Below are 19,382 nucleotides of genomic sequence, written 5' to 3' on the forward strand. Positions count from 1 at the left end.
GGCCAGGGCTCTTCCATAGGAGTCTCCAACTCCCAAGGACCTGCCCCGGGGGCCCAAGCAGACCCAGCACCTCCCCTGCCTGCTGGAGCTGCTGAGCGTGCTCGGTGTCTCCAAGGCAGGGCCCTAACCAGGTGCCAAATCCCCCCTCCCCCCCCCCAGAATAGGCTGAACCCCCATAGCAGGTGATTTGCCGAGAACTGCCCCAGGCTGTAGCTCCCAGGGCTAGGGCAGGGGATAGGGCAAGGCCCATTCACGCCCCCTAGTGGAGAGAATCAGGAGAACTGCAGTCAACACCCATTCTTCCGGCCACCAGCCCCCCCTCATTTAGATGCTAGCCAGTTTCCATTGTTGCATGGTTCCAGGCCGCCCCCGCTGCGTCTCACAGCAAAGGGTCCTTGCTTTGCAAACACCTTGTTGCCGCTTGTCTGTGTCTTCTACAGCTTCCCCCTCAGCTAGCAAAATGTCCCCATGTTTCCTATTGCAAACCCCGCAAGAGGTGACTCGACCCTCCCACTGTGAAAACGGCTAACGTCAACACAGAGTTCTCACGCCCCCCTGGGCCGCTGACTGCCACAGGCCCGAGCTCAGAGCCACTGAGAGCTTTAGACCAGCCCAGGGGCCAGCGAAGACCTATTTCATACCCCATCAGGGGCTAGAGAAACATACACCAGCGCTGGCATCCCTGGTCCAGCACATGGAAGGAGGCAGCAGCCACCAAAAACTTGAAGAAATAGGTAGTTTCACTTTGTTAGCTTCCAGCTGAAGCGGTAGGGCTATATGAGGGTAGCTGCGCCCACCCCCTACGAACCTCCTCTGCAGTTTAGTTCCCACCCTGGCTTTGGCTTTGGCTTTAGGAACGTTCAAGTCCTGTCCAGTCACGTTGCCATTCAGACTTGTGGCATGACCCCGCCGCTAAAAGCTACCCGCGCTCCCCTACTGCGCTGTACCCCCACAGAGCAGGACGGCCAGACACACGATCTTGCCTTTCTTTTGAGTTGCTGCCTTATAAAAATACCCTCTGCCCAACCCATGAGAGATGCCCTCTGCTCGGGTAGCTTCTGGTCTGGCTGTGAGACAATTCAGTCAGTGGGCGGGACTGGGATCTTGCTTAGCCCCTGGCTTTGCTCTCAGAGAACAGCAACATTGTCCTTGGTGTCCCTCCTCTACGCTAGTAACCAAGAGCCCACCAGTCAGTCTCGGCTACTCTCTGCTCTCCAGAAACCAAGCTCGACTCTACCGGTTTGTAATTGAATATTAGATATTCTAGTTTTAAAGAGGAAAAGAAATCTGTGCTTTTGTATGTAATGACTAATCCTTACTCTATAAACCACTTCAATATTGTGAGATTGGTGAAGCTATAAATTACTTGATATTTTTGGGTTTTTTCAACCATCATGGCCTTATTTGTTCACTTTTTCCAGTGGTTTAAACCTGTGAGATAGATGTTTATTGCAAAAATCTACATATTGTATAAAATATATATTTTGTGTCAATCTTCTGTGCAGCAGCTGCAGCCTTCACGTGGAGTGTGAAGAGCTTTTGTAGGTGTCCCGGCCCAGGAGATGGGCCGTGCCTGTGATCGGATGATGTAGACGTGTGTAGTCTAGAGTGCAAACGCTGTTTTCTACCTTTTGTAGTTCTTTCTTAAGAGAAATAAATTCAGCCGTGTTCTTTGCCTCCGGCGCCACTTGGTTATTGGCAGCGGGAGCCGCGCGCGGGAAGCTTTCAGCTGTGCTGCGGCTGAATGCTTCTCGCTAATCCCTGAGAGCACGGCCTAAGTCATGTGGTGCTCGGCACACCTGCAAGGTGCAGCTGGGAAGTGATCCCAGAGCTGCGCGGCACGTGCACTCTAGGGCCAGGCACTCTCCCCTGCGCCCGCAGCAGAAAGCGACGCAAGCCGAAGTCTTGGAAATTAAAATGTTTATTACAGGGAAACAAAAGCCCATTTGAGGAGAAACTAAATGATTAACAGTGGGGCCAGGAACTGTGGAATGATCCACAAAGTGTGTGGGCGGGGGAGAGGTGTGTTATCTGGACTCAAAGGAAAAACCTCCTCCACTGGAAAAAGTGCCTTAAACACTGAACAGAGAATGACACTTAAATATACATCGAACAGAACCGGGCCATCTGGCCCCCTGGAGGGCGGGAGATTTGTTCTGCCACAGGATCATGCTACGCCCGGGGGAAGCTGGAATGCTGCCCTCTCGCCCCCTCAATGACACCTGAACGGTCCCGGGAGAGGGGCTGTGCGGGGCCTTCTCCCCAGGGGCCAGGCGTGCTGCTGACGGCTTTGGCAGCACGTGGCCGGGGCAGTATTAGAAGAATTCACCGTCTCCAGAAAGCAGGGAGATGGTTAAAGTGGTGTCCCGAGCCGGAGGAAGAGGCTGCCCTGTTCAGAAAGGGTGGAGCCAGGGCATGTTACTGCTAAGTCACCGCAGATCACGGTGACGAGGGTCAGGTCCCCTCCCACAGCATCCCGCTAGCCCCAACTGAGCACGTGCACCACAGGAAACGCCGCCGGCAGAGGCAAGAGCGTCACGGTCCAACCCCAGAGGAGACACTGGGCTGGGCCCTGGGATGACAGGCATTCCCCCTCCCCTAGGGATACTCCTACTTACATCCACTTTCAGCAAAAGCACGAGTTACTCTAATTAAAAAAAAGGATGAAGAGAAATTAAAACCCAACGAAACTCAAACAGGAGGAGGTAGTTAAATCCGACGTACAGTACGGCAGGAACCAAACCAGGCTCGCCTCCGCGTCACAAGACGATCCAGGTGTAGCGCTCGTTGTCTGCTAGGACCTTCAAGGAGCAGCCTAGAGAAAGTAAAGAGCAGATGGGTTTAAGGAGCAGCTCCTCGGTGGCCATTTCCCCACTCCCAAGGCTGGGCGGATGAGGGCGGGGCGGTCGCACCCGGGGCTGCGTTGGGGGTGGGGGAAGGATCCAAGTCTCCCCACTACACCGATGGCAAAGTAAGGTGGCAGGATCCGCGTAGGAAGCGGGGCTTGGGCCAGGAGTCAGTGGGGCTACAAGCCACCAGGCAGCAAGGGGTCAAGCCAGGGGCGCGCTCAGTGCAGCGCGTGGGTCCTCCCTCCCAGCAGTGCAGGAGATGGTCCTGCTGGGGGTTCGCGATTAAAGCCCAGCGTGGCATGCCTGCCATGCCCACCCCCCGTCCCCCGGCACAGCTCTGCCTGGCTCGGCCGCCAGCCAAGCGGGGAATTCCGTCCGTGGGGCCGGAGGCTTCTGGCCTGCCCGTGCTCAGCTGCGGAGTCAGGAAAGACACGGGGCGCAGGGGGAGGGAGCAGCAGGCCCTGGAGAGATGGGACAGAGTCCTGCACCCAGACAGCGGGGACCAACTGCCCCCGGAACAGCCAGGGCAGCTGCACCCGCTTCCCCCCGTTCCCATTGGGGTTCCAGGCATGACCCAGGGCTCCGGCTAAGGGATCAGCTGGCTCCAGGCTGGGCGGGGTTTGGTGGGACACCACCTGCACCAGGACTGCTGGGGGTTCGGCTTGTGTGTCTAACCCATCTGCCCAAGCTTAGCCAGAGGCCGGCTGCAGGAATCCCTGGGGCGAGGGTCTCGGCTGCGTGAGCCCAGCGGCCCCTTCTGGCCTTCACCGATACACAGGGATCTAGGAGCACGCAATTATTTCTGGTGGGGAGTTTAACCGGGGGCCACACAGCGAAGAGCCATGACTGGGCAGATAGCCTCCTCCTGGGGTAGAGGGCAGGGAGGGACGCCCCCACACATGGAGTCTGGGGCAGGACGCTGTCTAGCAGAAAGTAACCATCCTGCAACACGCCAGGGAGCTTAGAGGCCCCCCCGCTGGGCTCTGGAGGGAACCGCGCCCTTGGCAGCACAGCCCAGACACACTTCGCCTCCCCTGAGCTGGAACGGAGAGATCCAGCCTCCAGCAGCACAGTGCACGGCTTGCCCAGGCGGCTGTAGCGCCACGTTCCTGCTGGCGGGGGCGCAGAGCCCAGGTCTGGAGCCAAGCGGCTCCATGGCCCGCCCAGGCAGGCTGACAAGGCTGGGAGCGTAGCAGGCCAACACAGCGGGGAAGCCGCGTGCTGAACGGGATCTTCCAGCTGAAGCAGGCAGCCAGCCGTGCTGCGTCACACTGCCCAGCCCCGTCTCACTCACACAGGTCTCGCTAGGGGATCCCTCGCCTTCGGCAGGGCTCGGCTGCACCCCCGAGGGGAAGCAAGCCGCCTCTCCTCCAGGGCTCAGCGCCCGGCCCGGGGAGGGGCGTTTACCTTTATGAAGTGCCTCGTTCGTCATTCTGTTGACGTATCGCCCGCTGCTCTCCGGCACCAGCCACTTCATCACCATGTCCACGCAGCTCTTCCGGTAGGAGCTCCAGACGCTGCCGCTGCGGACAGGGGACAGCACCGTGAGTGGGCAGAGCAGGGGCCCGCCCTGGGCCAGGGCCCCCAGCCTGTGATTTTCCAGAGGCAGCGCCCTGGGCGGTTTGTATTAGTGCTGTCAAACACAAGTGCCAGGCAGTTCTGGGGCTGATCAGATCCCCGGAACGCCCCACAGCCCCAGGTCCCTCCGGACGCAGCTGCCCCAGCGCCAGCTCAGGGAAGGTGGAAGGGAGTTGTGTTCCCAGGGGAGAAGGCTGGAAGGCAGGGCCACTTTGGTTGGGAAAAGGGAGGTTTGAACTGGGGTGGCAACAGGCTCAGTGAAGGGCTCTTGATTCTAACCAGCAAAGGTCTGACGGCGCCAGGACCTGGGACTCGGACCCAAGCCCAGCTCTCTGGGGTGAGTGACTTTCCCCAGCAGGCACCAGCCACGGCCGCTGCCACACACCTGGTCTGCCCCTTGACTTCTGTGAGGTCTCCCACGCTGACGGTGATGAAGGTGCCAGTGTTCAGATTCCAGGCGACTTTCAGGCTGGTGTGATAGGTCTTTGGTCTGGAGGGGAGGCACAGGACACACACCGGCCTGGGCAGGTTAGAATAGGGGTCGGCTAGAAATTAACCATTTCCACCCCAAGCCCCATGTACAATCTGGGCAGTTACCAGGACCCCTGGAGCCCGCTAGGGACTGAGGTTGGGTGGAGGGGTTCTGGCTACTTGAATTCCTCCCAGACTCCCCCGCCCCCCGGCATCTGCTCTCCATGACCTCCCTTCACGCCAGTTCCTGCCCCTTCTGTGGGGACTGGGTCCCCTAAAAGCACACGCCGAGGGGATGGAGAGACGTCGCGGGGGGAGTTTCGGCAGCGGCTGTTCTCACCTAAGCTGGCCCTCTTCGTCAGGAGCTGGGAAGGCCAAGAGCAATAATCCGATATTGATGATGACTTGGTTGGTTTCTGGACACACCTACAGGGAGGGGATTGGACAGTTGACTCGGGGAGGTTACAGAGCCTGGCAGAGATCACTGCGGGGCATGGATCACGCTGGGCAGGGCGGATATGGGTACCAGGCAAAGGAAGGGTGGCCTGGTTGTATTTAGCCCTGGATGGTCCCTCCAGAGCCCAGGGTTCTCTGTACCGAGTACAGCAGCAGCCCAGGGAAGCTGATGTGCACAAGAGACGCCTGTCCACTGGGATCCCCACCACACACCGGGCACTGCAGAGTCAAGACAGCAGAAACGTGAGCGAGATCTGAAGCAGCACAACCAAAGAGAGGGGCCTGACCCCTCCTCCCCTCAGATTAGGTTAGTCAGGAGCTCCAACAGCCGCCCCCCAGAGCAGTCAGCAGCCAGGTGCTGCAGCAGGAAGTGAGATCCCCACCCCCCGAAGAGGGAACAGGTGCCAATCACTCCCCTCTGACCCCCCATCCCAGTGCAGCAGCCAGGGGAAATGCAGAGGCTGACCCTGTCCCTTCTCCGGGTTCCTGGCCAGACCATCTCTCCCTCCCCACCCGGTTCCCCACGGAGCCCCTTCAACTCTGCCACCTACAGAAGGACCCAAGAAGGATACAGCTCCCAGGCGTGCAATGCTGAGCGGCCACACCCTGTTACAGAGGAGGGCTACTGCAATCGGTTTCATTTCAGAGGCAGCACTACGGCTTCCGGCCAGGTCCTTGCTCCAGTATGTAGCAGCCAACAGAGAAGTTTGTTGATCCTGCTGGAGGAGCGGCCGGCGGAGCCACTGGGGGTTACGCCTCGGTGCTGGCTCTCAGCCCAGGCAAGGCGCTGCGGCTCTCAAGTCATGCAGCTGGAGGTGGTCCGTTCCAACGCCGCCCGACGGCTTCGCTAGGCAGCACGAGGCTCGCCTGGCTCCGCAGGGGAAGGGACGCTCACGCGCACTCACCTCTAAGATGACGATGTCGTAGTCGCTGAAGGAGCAGAACTGCCTGGACCAGGAGGCGTCGTTCCGGATCACCTCATTAATGACGTACTCAAAATCCAGAGTCAGCTGCTCCACAGTCAGGTACTGGCCCTGCAATGGGGGGAGAGAACCCAGACGCCTCAGCAGCTGTTTCTCCCTAGTCCTAAGGGCCTGTCACTTTAGTTCCCACCCTCAGCCCAGCTGTGTAAGCAGGTCCTGGCTTATGGCTGAGCCAGGGAACTCACTCCTCAAAGTCCAGTCCCACCCCGCCACGGGACTCCGCAGACAGGGCCCTTTTCTCACCCCACAGCTCTGCGCTGAGAGAGACAGACACACGTAGCTAGAAACTTGGAGCAGCCTAAGTCCAACCCTGCTCCGAGGGCACCCGCTAGATTCGACTCAGCTCACCCATCGCCAGAACTGTGAACAAAGTTTGAACTGCGGGCTCAAGCCCTGCCCCCAGGCACAAGCCCATTACCTCCTCCGGGGCTGGCAGCCAGGTTAGAGGGAGGAGCCGCTTGTGGCGCTCCTGGGTGTGATTCCCAGCCCTGCCAGACTCCGTGTGACCGCGGGCACTGAGCACTACGCCTTGTCGGCTTCACCTCTCCTGCCCTTTATCTCGTCTGTAAGCTCGTCAGGGAGGAGCTGTCACTGGGGGTTTGTACAGTGCTTGGTGCTCTAGGGCCCCATCTCAGCCAGACCCTGTAGACCCCACACCAAGTCCATCAGCGCCGAGACAGGTAGGACGGGGGCACCTCTCTGGCTGGCAGAAGCTTTTATGATCAACGGTGGGCAAAAACCACGGCACGGCTCGGCCACGAAGCCCCACGGTGCTGAATTCAGCAGCCCTCCTCAGAACAGACCTGCTCGTGAGTAATCCCCCCACTGAGTGCTGGTCATCATTGCACAGAGGTGATGGGGAACATACCCCCATGCTGCAGATGGGGAACACGACTCGCCCAGTCACCCGGCAGCAGAGTCAAGAATGGACGGTAGGTCTCCTGAGCCCCAGGCCAGCGCTCTGCCCACTAGAGCAGTGGTTCTCAACCAGGGGTCCGGGGCCTGCTGGGGGGCCGCGAGCAGTTTCAGGGGGGCCTGTCAAGCAGGGCCAGCATCAGACTCACTGGGGCCCAGAGCAGAAAGCCGAAGCCACGCGGCCTGGGGCTGAGGCCCTGAGCCCCACCACCCAGGGCTGAAGCCGAAGCCTGAGCAGCTTAGCTTCATGGGGCTCCCTGTGGCATGGGGCCCCGGGCAACTGCCCTGTTTGCTACCCCTAACGCCGGCCCTGGCTTTTATATGCAGAAAAGCAGTTGTTGTGACACAGGGGGCTGTGGAGGTTTTATAGCATGTGGGGGGGCCTCCGAAAGAAAAAGGTTGTGAACCCCTGCACTAGAGCACACTGCCCCATTCACACTTCCCTCTCCCAGCGGATCACTGGGTAACCTCCCCTCTCTTAGGGAGGGATCTGCCTCCAGCCCAGCCCATTTAGAAGGTGAAAAATCAGAATTTTTGTGAATGTAGAAAGCATTTGTGAAATCAGCGCGGTTCGGCCGCCTCTCTGGGGACGGCTGACTGGAGGTGGGGCAGTGTGGTCAGTTTTCGCCCCAGGGTGTTACTCACAGCTGCCCAGTTCAGAATTGACACCTTAAAATGCAACACTCGGCTCCGGACAAAGCACTGCATGTTGGGACTTGTAATCTCCATGGAGACTACATCTCTATGGAACAGCAGCGGCTGATGAAAGCTTTAAAAAGGACACCCGCTTCTGTCTGCAAGTCTCACAGACACACACACACACCCCACTGTTACGCCTGACACCTACGCTGACAGCACGGGGTCAGACACTTCTCCCTTTGCCTCGTGTATCACATGGTCAAATCCTCCATGTCCAGCAATGTGGCAAGATCGAATGCATTCAGCGATAACAGAACATGGCTGTCAAACCCCCGAAACCAGCCGGGCGATCCGGGGCAGCTGCGGGAGTGTTAGCTCATTATTTGAAACAGACTAGATTTCAAGCTGACGGTGTCCCTTTAAGTCCCCGCCCCACCCCATGACAGGACCAGAGCCCGAGGCCACGCCTGACCTGGAATATGGCTCTCTCCTTCAGCGGCTTGAGGTTTCGCCCTCTCAGGTCAGTTACGACAAACGGCAGCGAGATCTTGTCATCCTCGTACTCTGAAAGGGAAGGCAGCATGAGGCTGGCCAAGGGGCTGGCCAAGGGGCTGGGCCTGTAATCCCAAGGGGTCCGCAAAGTCGCCCCCCGTGGAAGCGGCTTGGGAAGCGAGATGTCTGGAACAGAACACTGGTTTCAGCCCCCCTGGTTTAGTGCGATATAGTCCGAAGAGTGGCTCTTCCCGCTCAGAGTCGCTCCATCTGCCTTTCCGAGCCAGCTTTGGTGAGCAGAGCTCTCGCTCCCATCAGCCCGACAGAGTCAACACAGCTCTGGGGGAACGAGCCAGATGCCAGACTCCTGTATTGCAAGTAGGATCGTTTCCCAAGCTCCAATACTTGGAGTGTAGGACTGCGGGGCAGGGACTGGCTTTTTGCTGTGGGGTTCTGGCCCATGCCTGGGACTCCTCGGTGCTACCGTGGCACAAATAAAACCTGCCTTCAGTTACACCCGGGCAATGCAACCGAAGGCACCAGGCTGGGCCAGTGGTTGGTGGGGACAGAGATGGGACAGTTAAAGAACCTAATTACAAAAAGCTGGACCTGCTGAAGTGAACTGGCACCTTCCCAAGAGGGACAAGGGCAATTAACGAAGGCGTCCATCCTTCAGTCAACATTACTTGGGACAGGAACATTTAGGCAAGTCAGGGAAGATTCTGGCAATTCAGCTGATGGATGTGCTGCGGACTCGTCTGGGAGAGCGGGGTGGGCCTCTGGGGCAGGCAAGTGCTCTGGGCTCAGAGCCCCATTAGCCAGCCTCCTGCTCGCTGCGGCAGGGAAGAGACCGAGTGCCAGAGCACCTCCGTGCCATCTGGTACGGGAGGGACTGCAGTGACGAACGTGACAGGACCAGAACTGCTCTGGCAGCCCGGGGCCAGGCGTGTGCTGTACCAAGGAGCTGAAGGAGGGGCCTGTGCAGAGACTGGCCGCTCAGGGCCCACCTACGCTGCAGCTGGCAGGGAGCCAGCAGCATGGAGGCCTGACTGCTGGGAACCAGAGGGAGACCCAAACTCACTGCACGGGCCGGACACTAGACCGTTAACAGCTCTCGGTTGCAATGCACGTAAGTCCAATTACAAGCAGACTGAGGGATGAAAGGACCCGGGCTCCAGCCGAAACCAGTCAGCTCAGCCCTCTGCGTGATCCCCGCCCCTGCACCGAGAAGTGGATTGGCCTCCCCAAGCTCTGCTTACCGTCCTCCGGCTCCGACAGGTCGCTGGGCTCCAGAACATAGCGCAGCTTGGTGTAGTTGACGTAGCCGGGCTCAGCCGGCTGGCTCTCCATCTCCGGTCCAGCAAGGGGAGAATCTTTCGGGGGCTGATCCCCTTCTGGAGTTCGGTCTCCCCTGGGAGACGAGAGGCCATGATGCAGGCGGCAGTAACTCCCGGAGGGCCCCGAGCACGGCTTTGCCTCCCATGGTGCATCAGCAGGGGTGCCCTGGGACAGGGATCTGTGTGGGCCGGCTTCCTGGGCAGGACGGCACTCAAACCGGGCGCCACCCACCTCCTCCTCTTCCGCGGGGGCCGGGCCTTTCGCCTCTTTGGCCCGTCGGAAAATATCGGCCACAAACTCTTTCGCCTTGGCCACGGCTGGCGACAGCTCCATGGGTTTGACAGGGCTTTCCGGGCCCTGGGAAGCTCTGCTGACGGGCGATGGTGTGGCAGCCATTCGGCAAGGGCAGCCATCTCTTTCCATCCGTTCCTCCGCAGCCGCTGGGCCCGGCGTGGCCCCTGCAGCATCACAAGCCCCCGCGTGGGGCGACTGGGGCTGGTTCCGTCTGTCGTAGAGGATTTGGCAGAAGTTGCTGTCCTCTAAACCAGAGAGAGGTGAGGAAGGGGTTAAAGAGGCCATGGCTACACAGAGAACAGTTTCCATGGAGACATCCCTCAGCATTTTCCACTGGACAAGTGGGAGCAGCAAGGTCTAGTGGATAGAGCCCCAAGTGCCCCAATACCAGAGTGATGGGCACGGCATGCAAACCATTCCCCGGGCTCTGCCACTGCCGTGCTGTGACTCAGGTCCCAGATCCTCACGTGCCCTCGTCAGACGCCGGCAGATACTCGGATGAAGAGTATTAGACCTCTGCCTTCGTTTAGACGTCAGGACTCCGGGGTCAGCGGTACCACCCAGCTCCAGGGCAATGCTTTCCCATCGGCGCATCTGAAAGTGCTTCACAAGCTTTAATGTATTTCCCCTAATCACCCCCCTGGGAGGCAGGGCAGGGGGGACCAAGGCAAAGAGGTCACACACCGAGTCTGAACTCAGGTCTGCCAAGCCCTAGGCTAGTGCACTAACCACTGGACCATCCTTCCTCTCATCGGGGCCCCACCACTGAATGCAATTGCTGGGCACATCATTTCAGAGTTAGGCTGAGATTCAGAGAGCCATCGAAGGGGGTCGGATGCCCACTTCCCATTGGTTTTAAGGAGAAATGAACATGTAAAGCCTTAATTCGCAAAACAGCTGCCCCCTCCCTGAGGCCGGCTCTCTGGGACCTGAAGATGCTTTGCAGACATTAAAGAACTGAGCCTCCACAGCTCCTGCACAAAGGAGGCAGGTCCCAGCCGCAGACATGCGCACACAAACGTGGAGTGACTCGCCCCAGGGCACACGGTGAGCCAGTGGCAGAGACAGCACCACAGCTGGGAACAGAACCCAGGAGTCTCAACTCCCAGCCTCCTGCTCTGGACTCTCGAACATGCTCGTAGATACACCAGGATTTCCCTAGAACAACACACAACTCAATCTCTAATCTACCCCACACAAAACTCCCTGTCGCGCCAGCGGGGGGTGGCTTTCACCCCTTGGACATTTCTCTGTCCCCTCATTTTAGCGGCAAGTTTCTCTGTAAAACGAGAGATTACACACATTGGGCTGGTCTCCTGGAGGAAGCCAGGACGGCTTTACAGTGCTTGTTAACAGTCCAGTTTACCTCTCCCAATGTCTAAAACGCTGGGAAACCAGCATGTCACGTGCTTCCAACCGCCCGTAGGCGAGTTAGAAAGAGACTCAATGTCCCTGCATCACATTCTCACCTTTGAGGCCCTTCCCCTAAGTGTCCCTTACATGCCTCCCACCTCACCCACCAAATCTCTGCTCCATTGTCAACTTCTCTCACCCAAACAGAATCGCAGAATCTCCTAGAATCGCAGGACTGGAAGGGACCTCGAGAGGTCATCTAGTCCAGTCCCCTGCACTCAGGGCAGGACTAAGTATTAGACCATCCCTGACAGGTGTTTGTCTAACCTGCTCTTTAAAACCTTCAATGATGGAGATTCCACATCTCAGCACGTCCTTCCACGCTGCCCTTAGGTATGGGACACCCACCCTGGACCAAGCCGTTAGGGCCTCAAGGCTGCTCCAGTTCCTGGCCCCCGGAACAGCATATGCTCCCATTGTGCCAGGCTGCGAGATCTGGACAACATACCTGTGCACTGCTCCAGCAGCTTGCAATCAAGGATCTCAAAGCACTTTACAATCACATATTAACCCTCGCAATGCCAGGGGGTAGACAGAGTGGATAATCACTAGCTCTAACTTTTCATCAGCAGATCTCAAAGCACTTCTCAATCCTTTTAATCAGTGATAAAAAGGGATTCTTTTTTAAAATTGCATTTATTGAAAACAGCTTATTTAAATTAAATACATTTTCTTTTAAAAAATATTTCAAATTTAATCTTGGGTGTGACAACCACTCATGTTAAACCTAATCTCCCTATAATCTACGCAAATCATTTAAATAAATTAAAATATGCTGTGTCAATGAGCTCTCCTCAGAGGTTAATGAGTTGGATTATATACAGTGGGGTTTTCAACCTTTTTCATTTGTGGACTGCTAAAAAATTTCAAATGAAGGTGCAGACCCCTTTGGAAATCTTAGACTGTCTGTGGACCTTCAGGGGTCCGTGGACCACAGATTGAAAACCACTGATATACAGAATCAGGGGAAAACCAACTTTCTAAATATGTCAATTTCCTGTCCTGCACTAGAGGTATGTATATTTTCAGTCTCTACTATGGGGCGAATGCTAGTAGGTACATATTTCTCAGATGTACATTCCTTACAAAGGAGGTTGGTATCATTCTTCCCATTTTACAGATGGGGAAATTAAGGCATGGGAAGAGGAAGTGACTTGCCCAAGGTCAACCAGCAGATCAGTGGTAGAACCAGGAGTAGAACCTGGGTCTCCTGGGTCCCAGTCCAATGCTCTAGCCACTAGACCACACTGTCTACTACAGGGATATCAAACTCAAATGACCATGAGGGCCACATGAAGACTAGTACATTGGCCCGAGAGCTGCATCACTGACCACCACCCTCCCCTGCTGCCCCCGCCCCTTCAATGAGGCCCCACCCCTGCCCCGCCCCCATTCCAACCCCTTGCCCAAAGTTCCCACCCCCAACTCCACCCCCTCCCTGCCTCTATTCCAACCCCTTCCCCAAATCCCCACCCCTGCCTCCCTCCTGGAAAGCGCTAAGTGCTGTCAAACAGCTGTTTGGCGGCAGGAAGCACCTGGAGGTAGGCAGAGGAGTGGGAACGTGGCGCACAGAGAGGGAAGGGGGGGCAGTGGGTATGGGGAGCTAGGTGGCCACAGGAAATAACTCCGGGGAGGGCGGGCACGGGGAGCTTGGCGGGCCGCAGCAAATAACTTCGCGGGCCGTGTGTTTGAGACTCCTGGTCGTCGTCATCGTCTTCTTCCTCCCTCTCCCTATATATATCTATAAAAACACAGAGGCTCGCTCCCCCCCACCCCCACACTTCCTCTCCTGGTTTTCCTACATTGCAAGCTCTTTGGGGCAGGGACATCTGATTGTGCAGCGCCTGGCGCAACAGGCCAATGGGCCCTACCACAGTAGAAGCAGCTATAAGACCATCCTTCCCTCCCTTGAGGTTAGTGCTTGAAACCGTTTGAAGCTGGAAATCCAAACCTCAACAAGGCCGAGGCGGTTGCTTTGTTCTTAGGTGGTTCAGCAGCTGTTAAGTGAGGAATGAGAACCTAAGGTCCAATGCATCTTGCAACCACCTGAGGCTACAAAGAATGCCCTACATTACCCTGGGAAGCTGGGACTGCCAGCTCTCCCATGCATCACTTACTCATCTCTAGGCCCAGTGGCTTGCAAGATACCTGACCTTCCACTGACCCCTGGGTTCCTCCCTCTGAGCAGCGGTTTCACGCACTGAAGGTAGACTGCACTCATTCTGAAGCCACGGAGTTTCCAACCCCTGGCCAAGCCACAGGCCTGTGGGTTGCTGAAAGCGCCACTCTTAGTAGCTGCGATGCTCAAGCCGGTTGCAAGAGAAGGATGGCAATGAAGTTCTCTGGCCTGTGTTATACCAGAGGTCAGACTCGATGAGTTAATGGTCCCTTCAAATCCAAGATGAGGGAGAGAAGATACCCTGGCTAGACGGACTAAACTAAGCAGCAGTTCCCACACATCCAAAGCCTCACCGCTGACCTTGCAGAAACACCCAACAAGGCCCGAAATTCCAAACACAGCGTCTTTCCAGGAAGAAATCCACACGTTAGTGCTCTCTAATTCCAGCTGCCCCCAGAGAGGCGAGGCGCTTACCTGCGGTGTGTACGGAAACAGCACATGCTACGAGGGAGTAGCTGGTGTTGAGCAGCACCACCTGGTCCTTCTTGAGCTGGAAGGCTGGCTGGAATGTGGGGAAAGGATAGACCACCTGGTACTTTGTGTGCAGCATGAAGCCATGCTGCAGACAGTGGGCGTTTGGGTCCCCTGAGAACACAAGGAGAGGGACAAGTGAGATCATCCCTGCCCAAAAGACGAGAACAGCTGGGGGGTCAGATACTGCTTGTCTCCCACGCGCTCAGTCCCAGAGTCACCCACATTGAACGTGCCTAGCACCTGGCGGGGTAAGAGCATTTCCTTTACCAACACTAAACGCATCCCACTGGGAGTCAGATTACATTATCCTCATTGTGCGGACCTATGGGGAAACTGAGGCACGGAGGATGAAAGCTTGCCCAAAGATCATGCAGCAAGTCAGTGGAAGAGCTGGCAAGAGGACCCAGGAGTCCCAACTGTCCCCTAAACAAATCAGGAGACCTCACTCTGTCCCATCACCAAGTCTATCACCCCACCTTCGCCAAACCTCCAAGCGTCACAGCTTGCCTCCTCTGACCCCCTTAGGAAGATGCACATCAGCTTTCCCGGCGAGCATATTCTCGACAGCTCGGGAACCGTCCCACTGGCTCACCTGGATGTGCGAGGGCCATATCCCTGCAGCCAGGGCAGTACATGAGTGGGGGCATGGCCACCATGCTGATGTAAATATCCCGATGGTTTTCATCACTCATCATCATCATGTTCATCAGCAGGCCGTTTGCAGAGCGTGTGCTGCCAGGGAGACAGGAGACACCTTTGGTCACTTTCAGAGAAGTTCAGGGATTCAAACCCTCATCTCCCTCTTTTAAACCCACATCTTCCATCCCTGATTTCTGTCCTAGCTTGCAAATCAGGCCTATTAGCCAGTTGTTACATGGGAGAGGGGGCAATGGGATTCTCTCTTCAAAGGGTTTAATCCAAACTGGAGCCGCTACTAAATTAAACTGTTATTTTTCTTTTACAAGAGCCTTGGGGCTAAGAGGCAGGACTGAATTGCTCTCAGATCTTTAAGAACACGTTTCACGTGCAGTGACGTTACACAGAGCTCCCAGCCCCACTCCCAGTTACGGCTTGGGTGAGTAAAACATTAACATTTACTTTGATTGCAAGCTTTGTGGGGCAGGGACAGCCCTTTGGTTCAGTTTGTGCAGCGCCCAGCACAATGGAGTCCTGGCCCACGACTAGGGGTTCGAGGCGCTATCGTATCACAAATACATACAATGCAGAGGAAAAAAGCAAAAACACACACGTCTTTGCCAATCTAACACCACACAAAACTAAGTATTTACAGTCATTAAAAACAGATGGAGAACAAAGCAGGTTTTTTTCAAAATGTGAACAAAGAAACAAGGAAAGTCAAACGGTTTCAATTGATAAGGGGCCTTTCCCTAAACTGGAACCCTACTGCAGCCTCTTTCGACAGGAGTTTGTATTATGCTAACCAACCGCAGCAGATGCACCCCACCTGCCTCTCTTATTTGCCAGGTCAGGGCATTTGGCTCTTCCAACCTTAGATTCAGCTCAGGAAGAGGTGGGAGAGTAACTGAGCCATAGTTCTCCCCTTAATATCCCAAAGCACCGCTTCCCCACTCCTGACAGCCTTAGACACTCCATCTTCTAGGGCTGGGGTGAGCTGACGGTGTGTGCATGCACGCAGGGAGAGGCTGAAGGGAAGGCTTGGCCTGCGCTGACCAGGCTGCACCCAATCTGTGGACAGGACGAAGACATCAGTTTCCAAGGCTCTCAGTCCTATACTTGTGTGTTAAGTGAAGTATTTGTAACTATTTTAAAGAGGCAGGAGTGTATCACCCAGAAACCTCTGGGAGGAGGCTGGCGGCAGCAATGAAGAACTTGCTATGGGTCCCTCAGCCTCCCTTAACCTTTTATGGGGGGATGTGAAGTTGGGAGCGCAGGCGGGAACTCAAATTCTGTCCAAATCACTACCTCATCCCCCAAGACAAGACTCATTCAATGGAACTCACTTGAAGCCAAAGACGATGACCTTGGAGGAGTCACTGGGCCATTCACACACAGTCAGGTAAAGGTCACTATAGATTTCTTCATCTTGAAACAAGCGAACCTGTCGTACCTATGGGAACAACAGAGCACATCAGATTGAAACCTGCTGTGAGAAAACAGATGACCAAGCAGTGGGATCTGGAATTAGAACTCCCACCAGATAACTGTAGAGCCTAAGTTACTTGGGAAGGTCTTTTAAGAGGCCTAGCCCTGGTCTACACTATGAGGTTAGGGCGAATTTAGCTGCATTAGGTCAATTTGATGAGCAATGTATCTATACAACCAACACCGTTCCGTCGACCTACACAATCGACTGTATAAAATCATTTTCTAAAGATCGACTTCTATAAAACCGACCTAATTTCATAGTGTAGACATACCCTTAGCTGAGATCAGGCATTCTCTGAAAGATGTTTGTTTGGCACAGAGAAGATAGGTGATTTTACATTTCAGATGCCCCTTTCACTCAGGAGGGTCTCAAAATGCTTTATCGTTACAAACTGATTACATACAAGAATCACTGCATACAGCTGCCTCTGGGGTGGAGCATGACAGTAGTTTGACAGTGCACAGCAACACTGCACTAGCATTTAGCACAGGAAGAACTGAAACCGTGGGGGAAATTTAGGGAGGCAAAATGTGATGAGCTGATTAGGGATCTGAGGACAGCAGCTCCTCAACTCTAGCAACATGCACCCGATCAAGGCGTCAGTTTTATGCCTTGTTTAAAAGGTGATGCCTCTTGCACCCTAGTACCTCCTACAACCGGACTGGGCAACAGTGGTCAGCCCAGCACCCTCTAGTCTCATACAGGGGCAATGACGCAAAGGAAAGTGTGTCCCCAATGAATCCCCAATCCCCCTTCTGGGTTTTCCTTTGAAGTCTCCCTTTCAAGCACCAGCCACACCTAACCCTCTGGATCACAGCCCAAAGGGGGAATATCTGCAGGAAGTGGGTCTTCATTCCTTGTGAACCCATTCACCACGCTCAGTTGCTTCAGGAGCTTTCCCTCCCCCAGCGCCAGACTGGGGGCATCATACGTACCAGCTTCAGCTTGCTGTGCACGTTGAATTCCCACCAATAGAGGTGGTAGATGTAGAAGGAGAAGTCGTCGTCGCCGCTGTTGCTGGTATAGGACAAGACGTACCTCCCGCACTTGGAGAAGCCGAGGAAGATGTGTCTGGAAGATGAGCACAGGACTATAGGTCAGCCCAGAGCACTCACATTCATTCACATCCCCATCTCGCCAAACTTGCTGGGCATGGAAACTCCCCATGAGTTTATCTGCCGCCCCCCCATGGAAGTCAAGCTGAGAATGATGGATGGCCCTGCCAACCTGCTCAAGAGAAATGCCACATCTTACCCTGCACACAAGAAATCTTCGTCCACAATATTCTTCAGGGAAACGCACACCCTTGGGGGCAGCTTGCGGAAGAGGCGTGGAGAAAGCTGCCCGCTGATCTGGAAAGAAGGGAAGTGTCAGAGGCTCGGGGGTACATCCAACAAGAAGCGGGCTCAAGACATCCCAAAACGTGTCCTGAATTGCTGCCCGTGGATGCCTTCTGCTTGTGATCCCAGCGTGAGGAAGGAGCTGAGCTAGACAAGGGCTATATGCGCAGATATCAGAGTCAGGGGTGTTTATTTCTGGTAATGGTGACCACATTAGTTGCTGCCCTCGGGCTCTCCTGACAAGTCACCATCGCAGCCCCCAGGGCCGCAACTTTTGGGGCAATGGCTGCACGGAGCAACCTCGCTGCAGGGACAGGGCAGCAGAACAGAGGCTGACATAGAAAACAAGACTCCTGGGTCAATGGGGTCTAATGAAGTGGGGGGGAGAAGAGGGAGATGTCGGGAGTCAGGACTCCGGGGTTCTATCCCCAGCTCTCTGCTCAAGTCATTTCACCCACTTCTTAGAAACCACCCCCCCTTCCTTCACAGAGCCTCTTACTGCCCCCCGCAGAGACCCTCCCCTCTCCCACAATCACACCCCAGTCCCAATCAGTCAGACCCCCCTTCCCTGTGCAACTGCCCCTCATAGAGCCCCCCATCCCCCTCCCCTCAATGAGCTCCCCGTGGGAAGCACCCCTCCCCCGCAAAGCAGCCCCCTCTCAGTTAGCTCCCCCCCTCCACCCGAACTCCCTCACAGGAGCCTCCCCCCCCGTGTCCCTTTCAGGCCCCCCCCATCAATGAGCCCCCCCAACCTTTCCTCACCGGACCGCACCCCAGCCCTCAATTAGTCCCTCACCCCCCGCCCTGCCCCCCATGTCCCTCCCCACAGAACCCCCCTCCAGTGAGTGTCTCGCCCCAATGCCCCCCACATTCCTCCCAACGAAGTCCCCCGCCCATGAGCCCCCCACCTGTCCCCCCGCCCCCCCCCACAGAGCCCCCAGCCAATGAGCCGCCCCGTTCCCACCGCCCCGCTCATAGAGACCCCCCGCCAGTGAGAGCCCCGCCCCCAACGCCCCCCCACAGAGCCCCCAGCCAATGAGCCGCCCCTCCCCCAACGCCTCCCCACAGAGCCCCCAGCCAATGAGCCGCCCCTCCCCCAACGCCCCCCCACCTGTCCCCCGCCCCGCTTGTCCCCCCCACAACCCCCCCTCACCTTGACCCGGTCGAGCTGCCGCACCACGTGCTCCCGGCGGCCCCGGACCCCCCCGGAGGAGGATCCGCCCCCCGCTCCAGCCGGGCCCCGCTTCCCCCCCGGGCCACCCCGCTCCGATTTCGAGCTGGGCGCCATTTTCCCCCCGGCCCCCTCAGCTTCCGGAGCAGCCCAGCCCGCCACCGCCTCCTGCGCCCGGGCCCGCCCACGCTGCTTTCCCATTGGCCAGCCCCGCCGCCCGCCGGGATTTAAGATCTCTCCGCGATTCCCATTCATCAGATGGACTGTCAATCCCAGGCTTCCCGCCCCTGCAGGGCACGCGCACCAATCAGAATGCGCCTCCTCGCCCCGCCCCGTCAGTCCGCGTTGTCCGATTGGTGGCTATCTCCTGTCAGTCTCTATCTCGTTTGGTTGCTATGGAGAAGCGCTATCAGCTAGGCCCCGCCTCCCGGGCTGGCAGGCGGCGAGACCAAGGGCCCTTGGGCGCAGGGGGTCTCCAGAACGGGGCGTCTAAGCGGTGCCTGAGAAATACAGGGTGCTGGGCCGTCGTCATGGCGACAGGGTCCATGTGTCCTCATGGTGCATGAGGCCCAGGCATCCCGCGGTGGTGACAGCCCAGCCCTGACATGAGAGATGGTGTTGCGCCCATTGGGCCACAGCCAACAGCATGGCGCCCATTGGGG

General features: G+C 56.7%; 1 protein-coding gene across 1 annotated transcript; it reads right to left on the reverse strand.

Moving 5' to 3' along the window:
* Positions 1 to 1,909: 1,909 nt before the first annotated feature.
* On the reverse strand, positions 1,910 to 18,837 carry DCAF15 (DDB1 and CUL4 associated factor 15). Its single transcript, XM_065419617.1, has 14 exons — positions 18,703 to 18,837; positions 17,464 to 17,561; positions 17,145 to 17,280; positions 16,064 to 16,170; positions 14,674 to 14,813; positions 14,022 to 14,192; positions 9,953 to 10,260; positions 9,643 to 9,859; positions 8,364 to 8,455; positions 6,260 to 6,388; positions 5,239 to 5,324; positions 4,813 to 4,917; positions 4,257 to 4,372; positions 1,910 to 2,815 (listed from the first exon to the last, which is right to left on the reverse strand). Exons 1-14 carry the CDS (start codon positions 18,835 to 18,837, stop codon positions 2,760 to 2,762), a joined length of 1,896 nt encoding a protein of 631 aa, XP_065275689.1. The 3' UTR covers positions 1,910 to 2,759.
* Between the last annotated feature and the right edge of the window lie 545 nt (positions 18,838 to 19,382).

Source organism: Emys orbicularis, chromosome 19 (assembly GCF_028017835.1).
Source record: "Emys orbicularis isolate rEmyOrb1 chromosome 19, rEmyOrb1.hap1, whole genome shotgun sequence".
Taxonomy (NCBI): Eukaryota; Metazoa; Chordata; order Testudines; family Emydidae; genus Emys; species Emys orbicularis.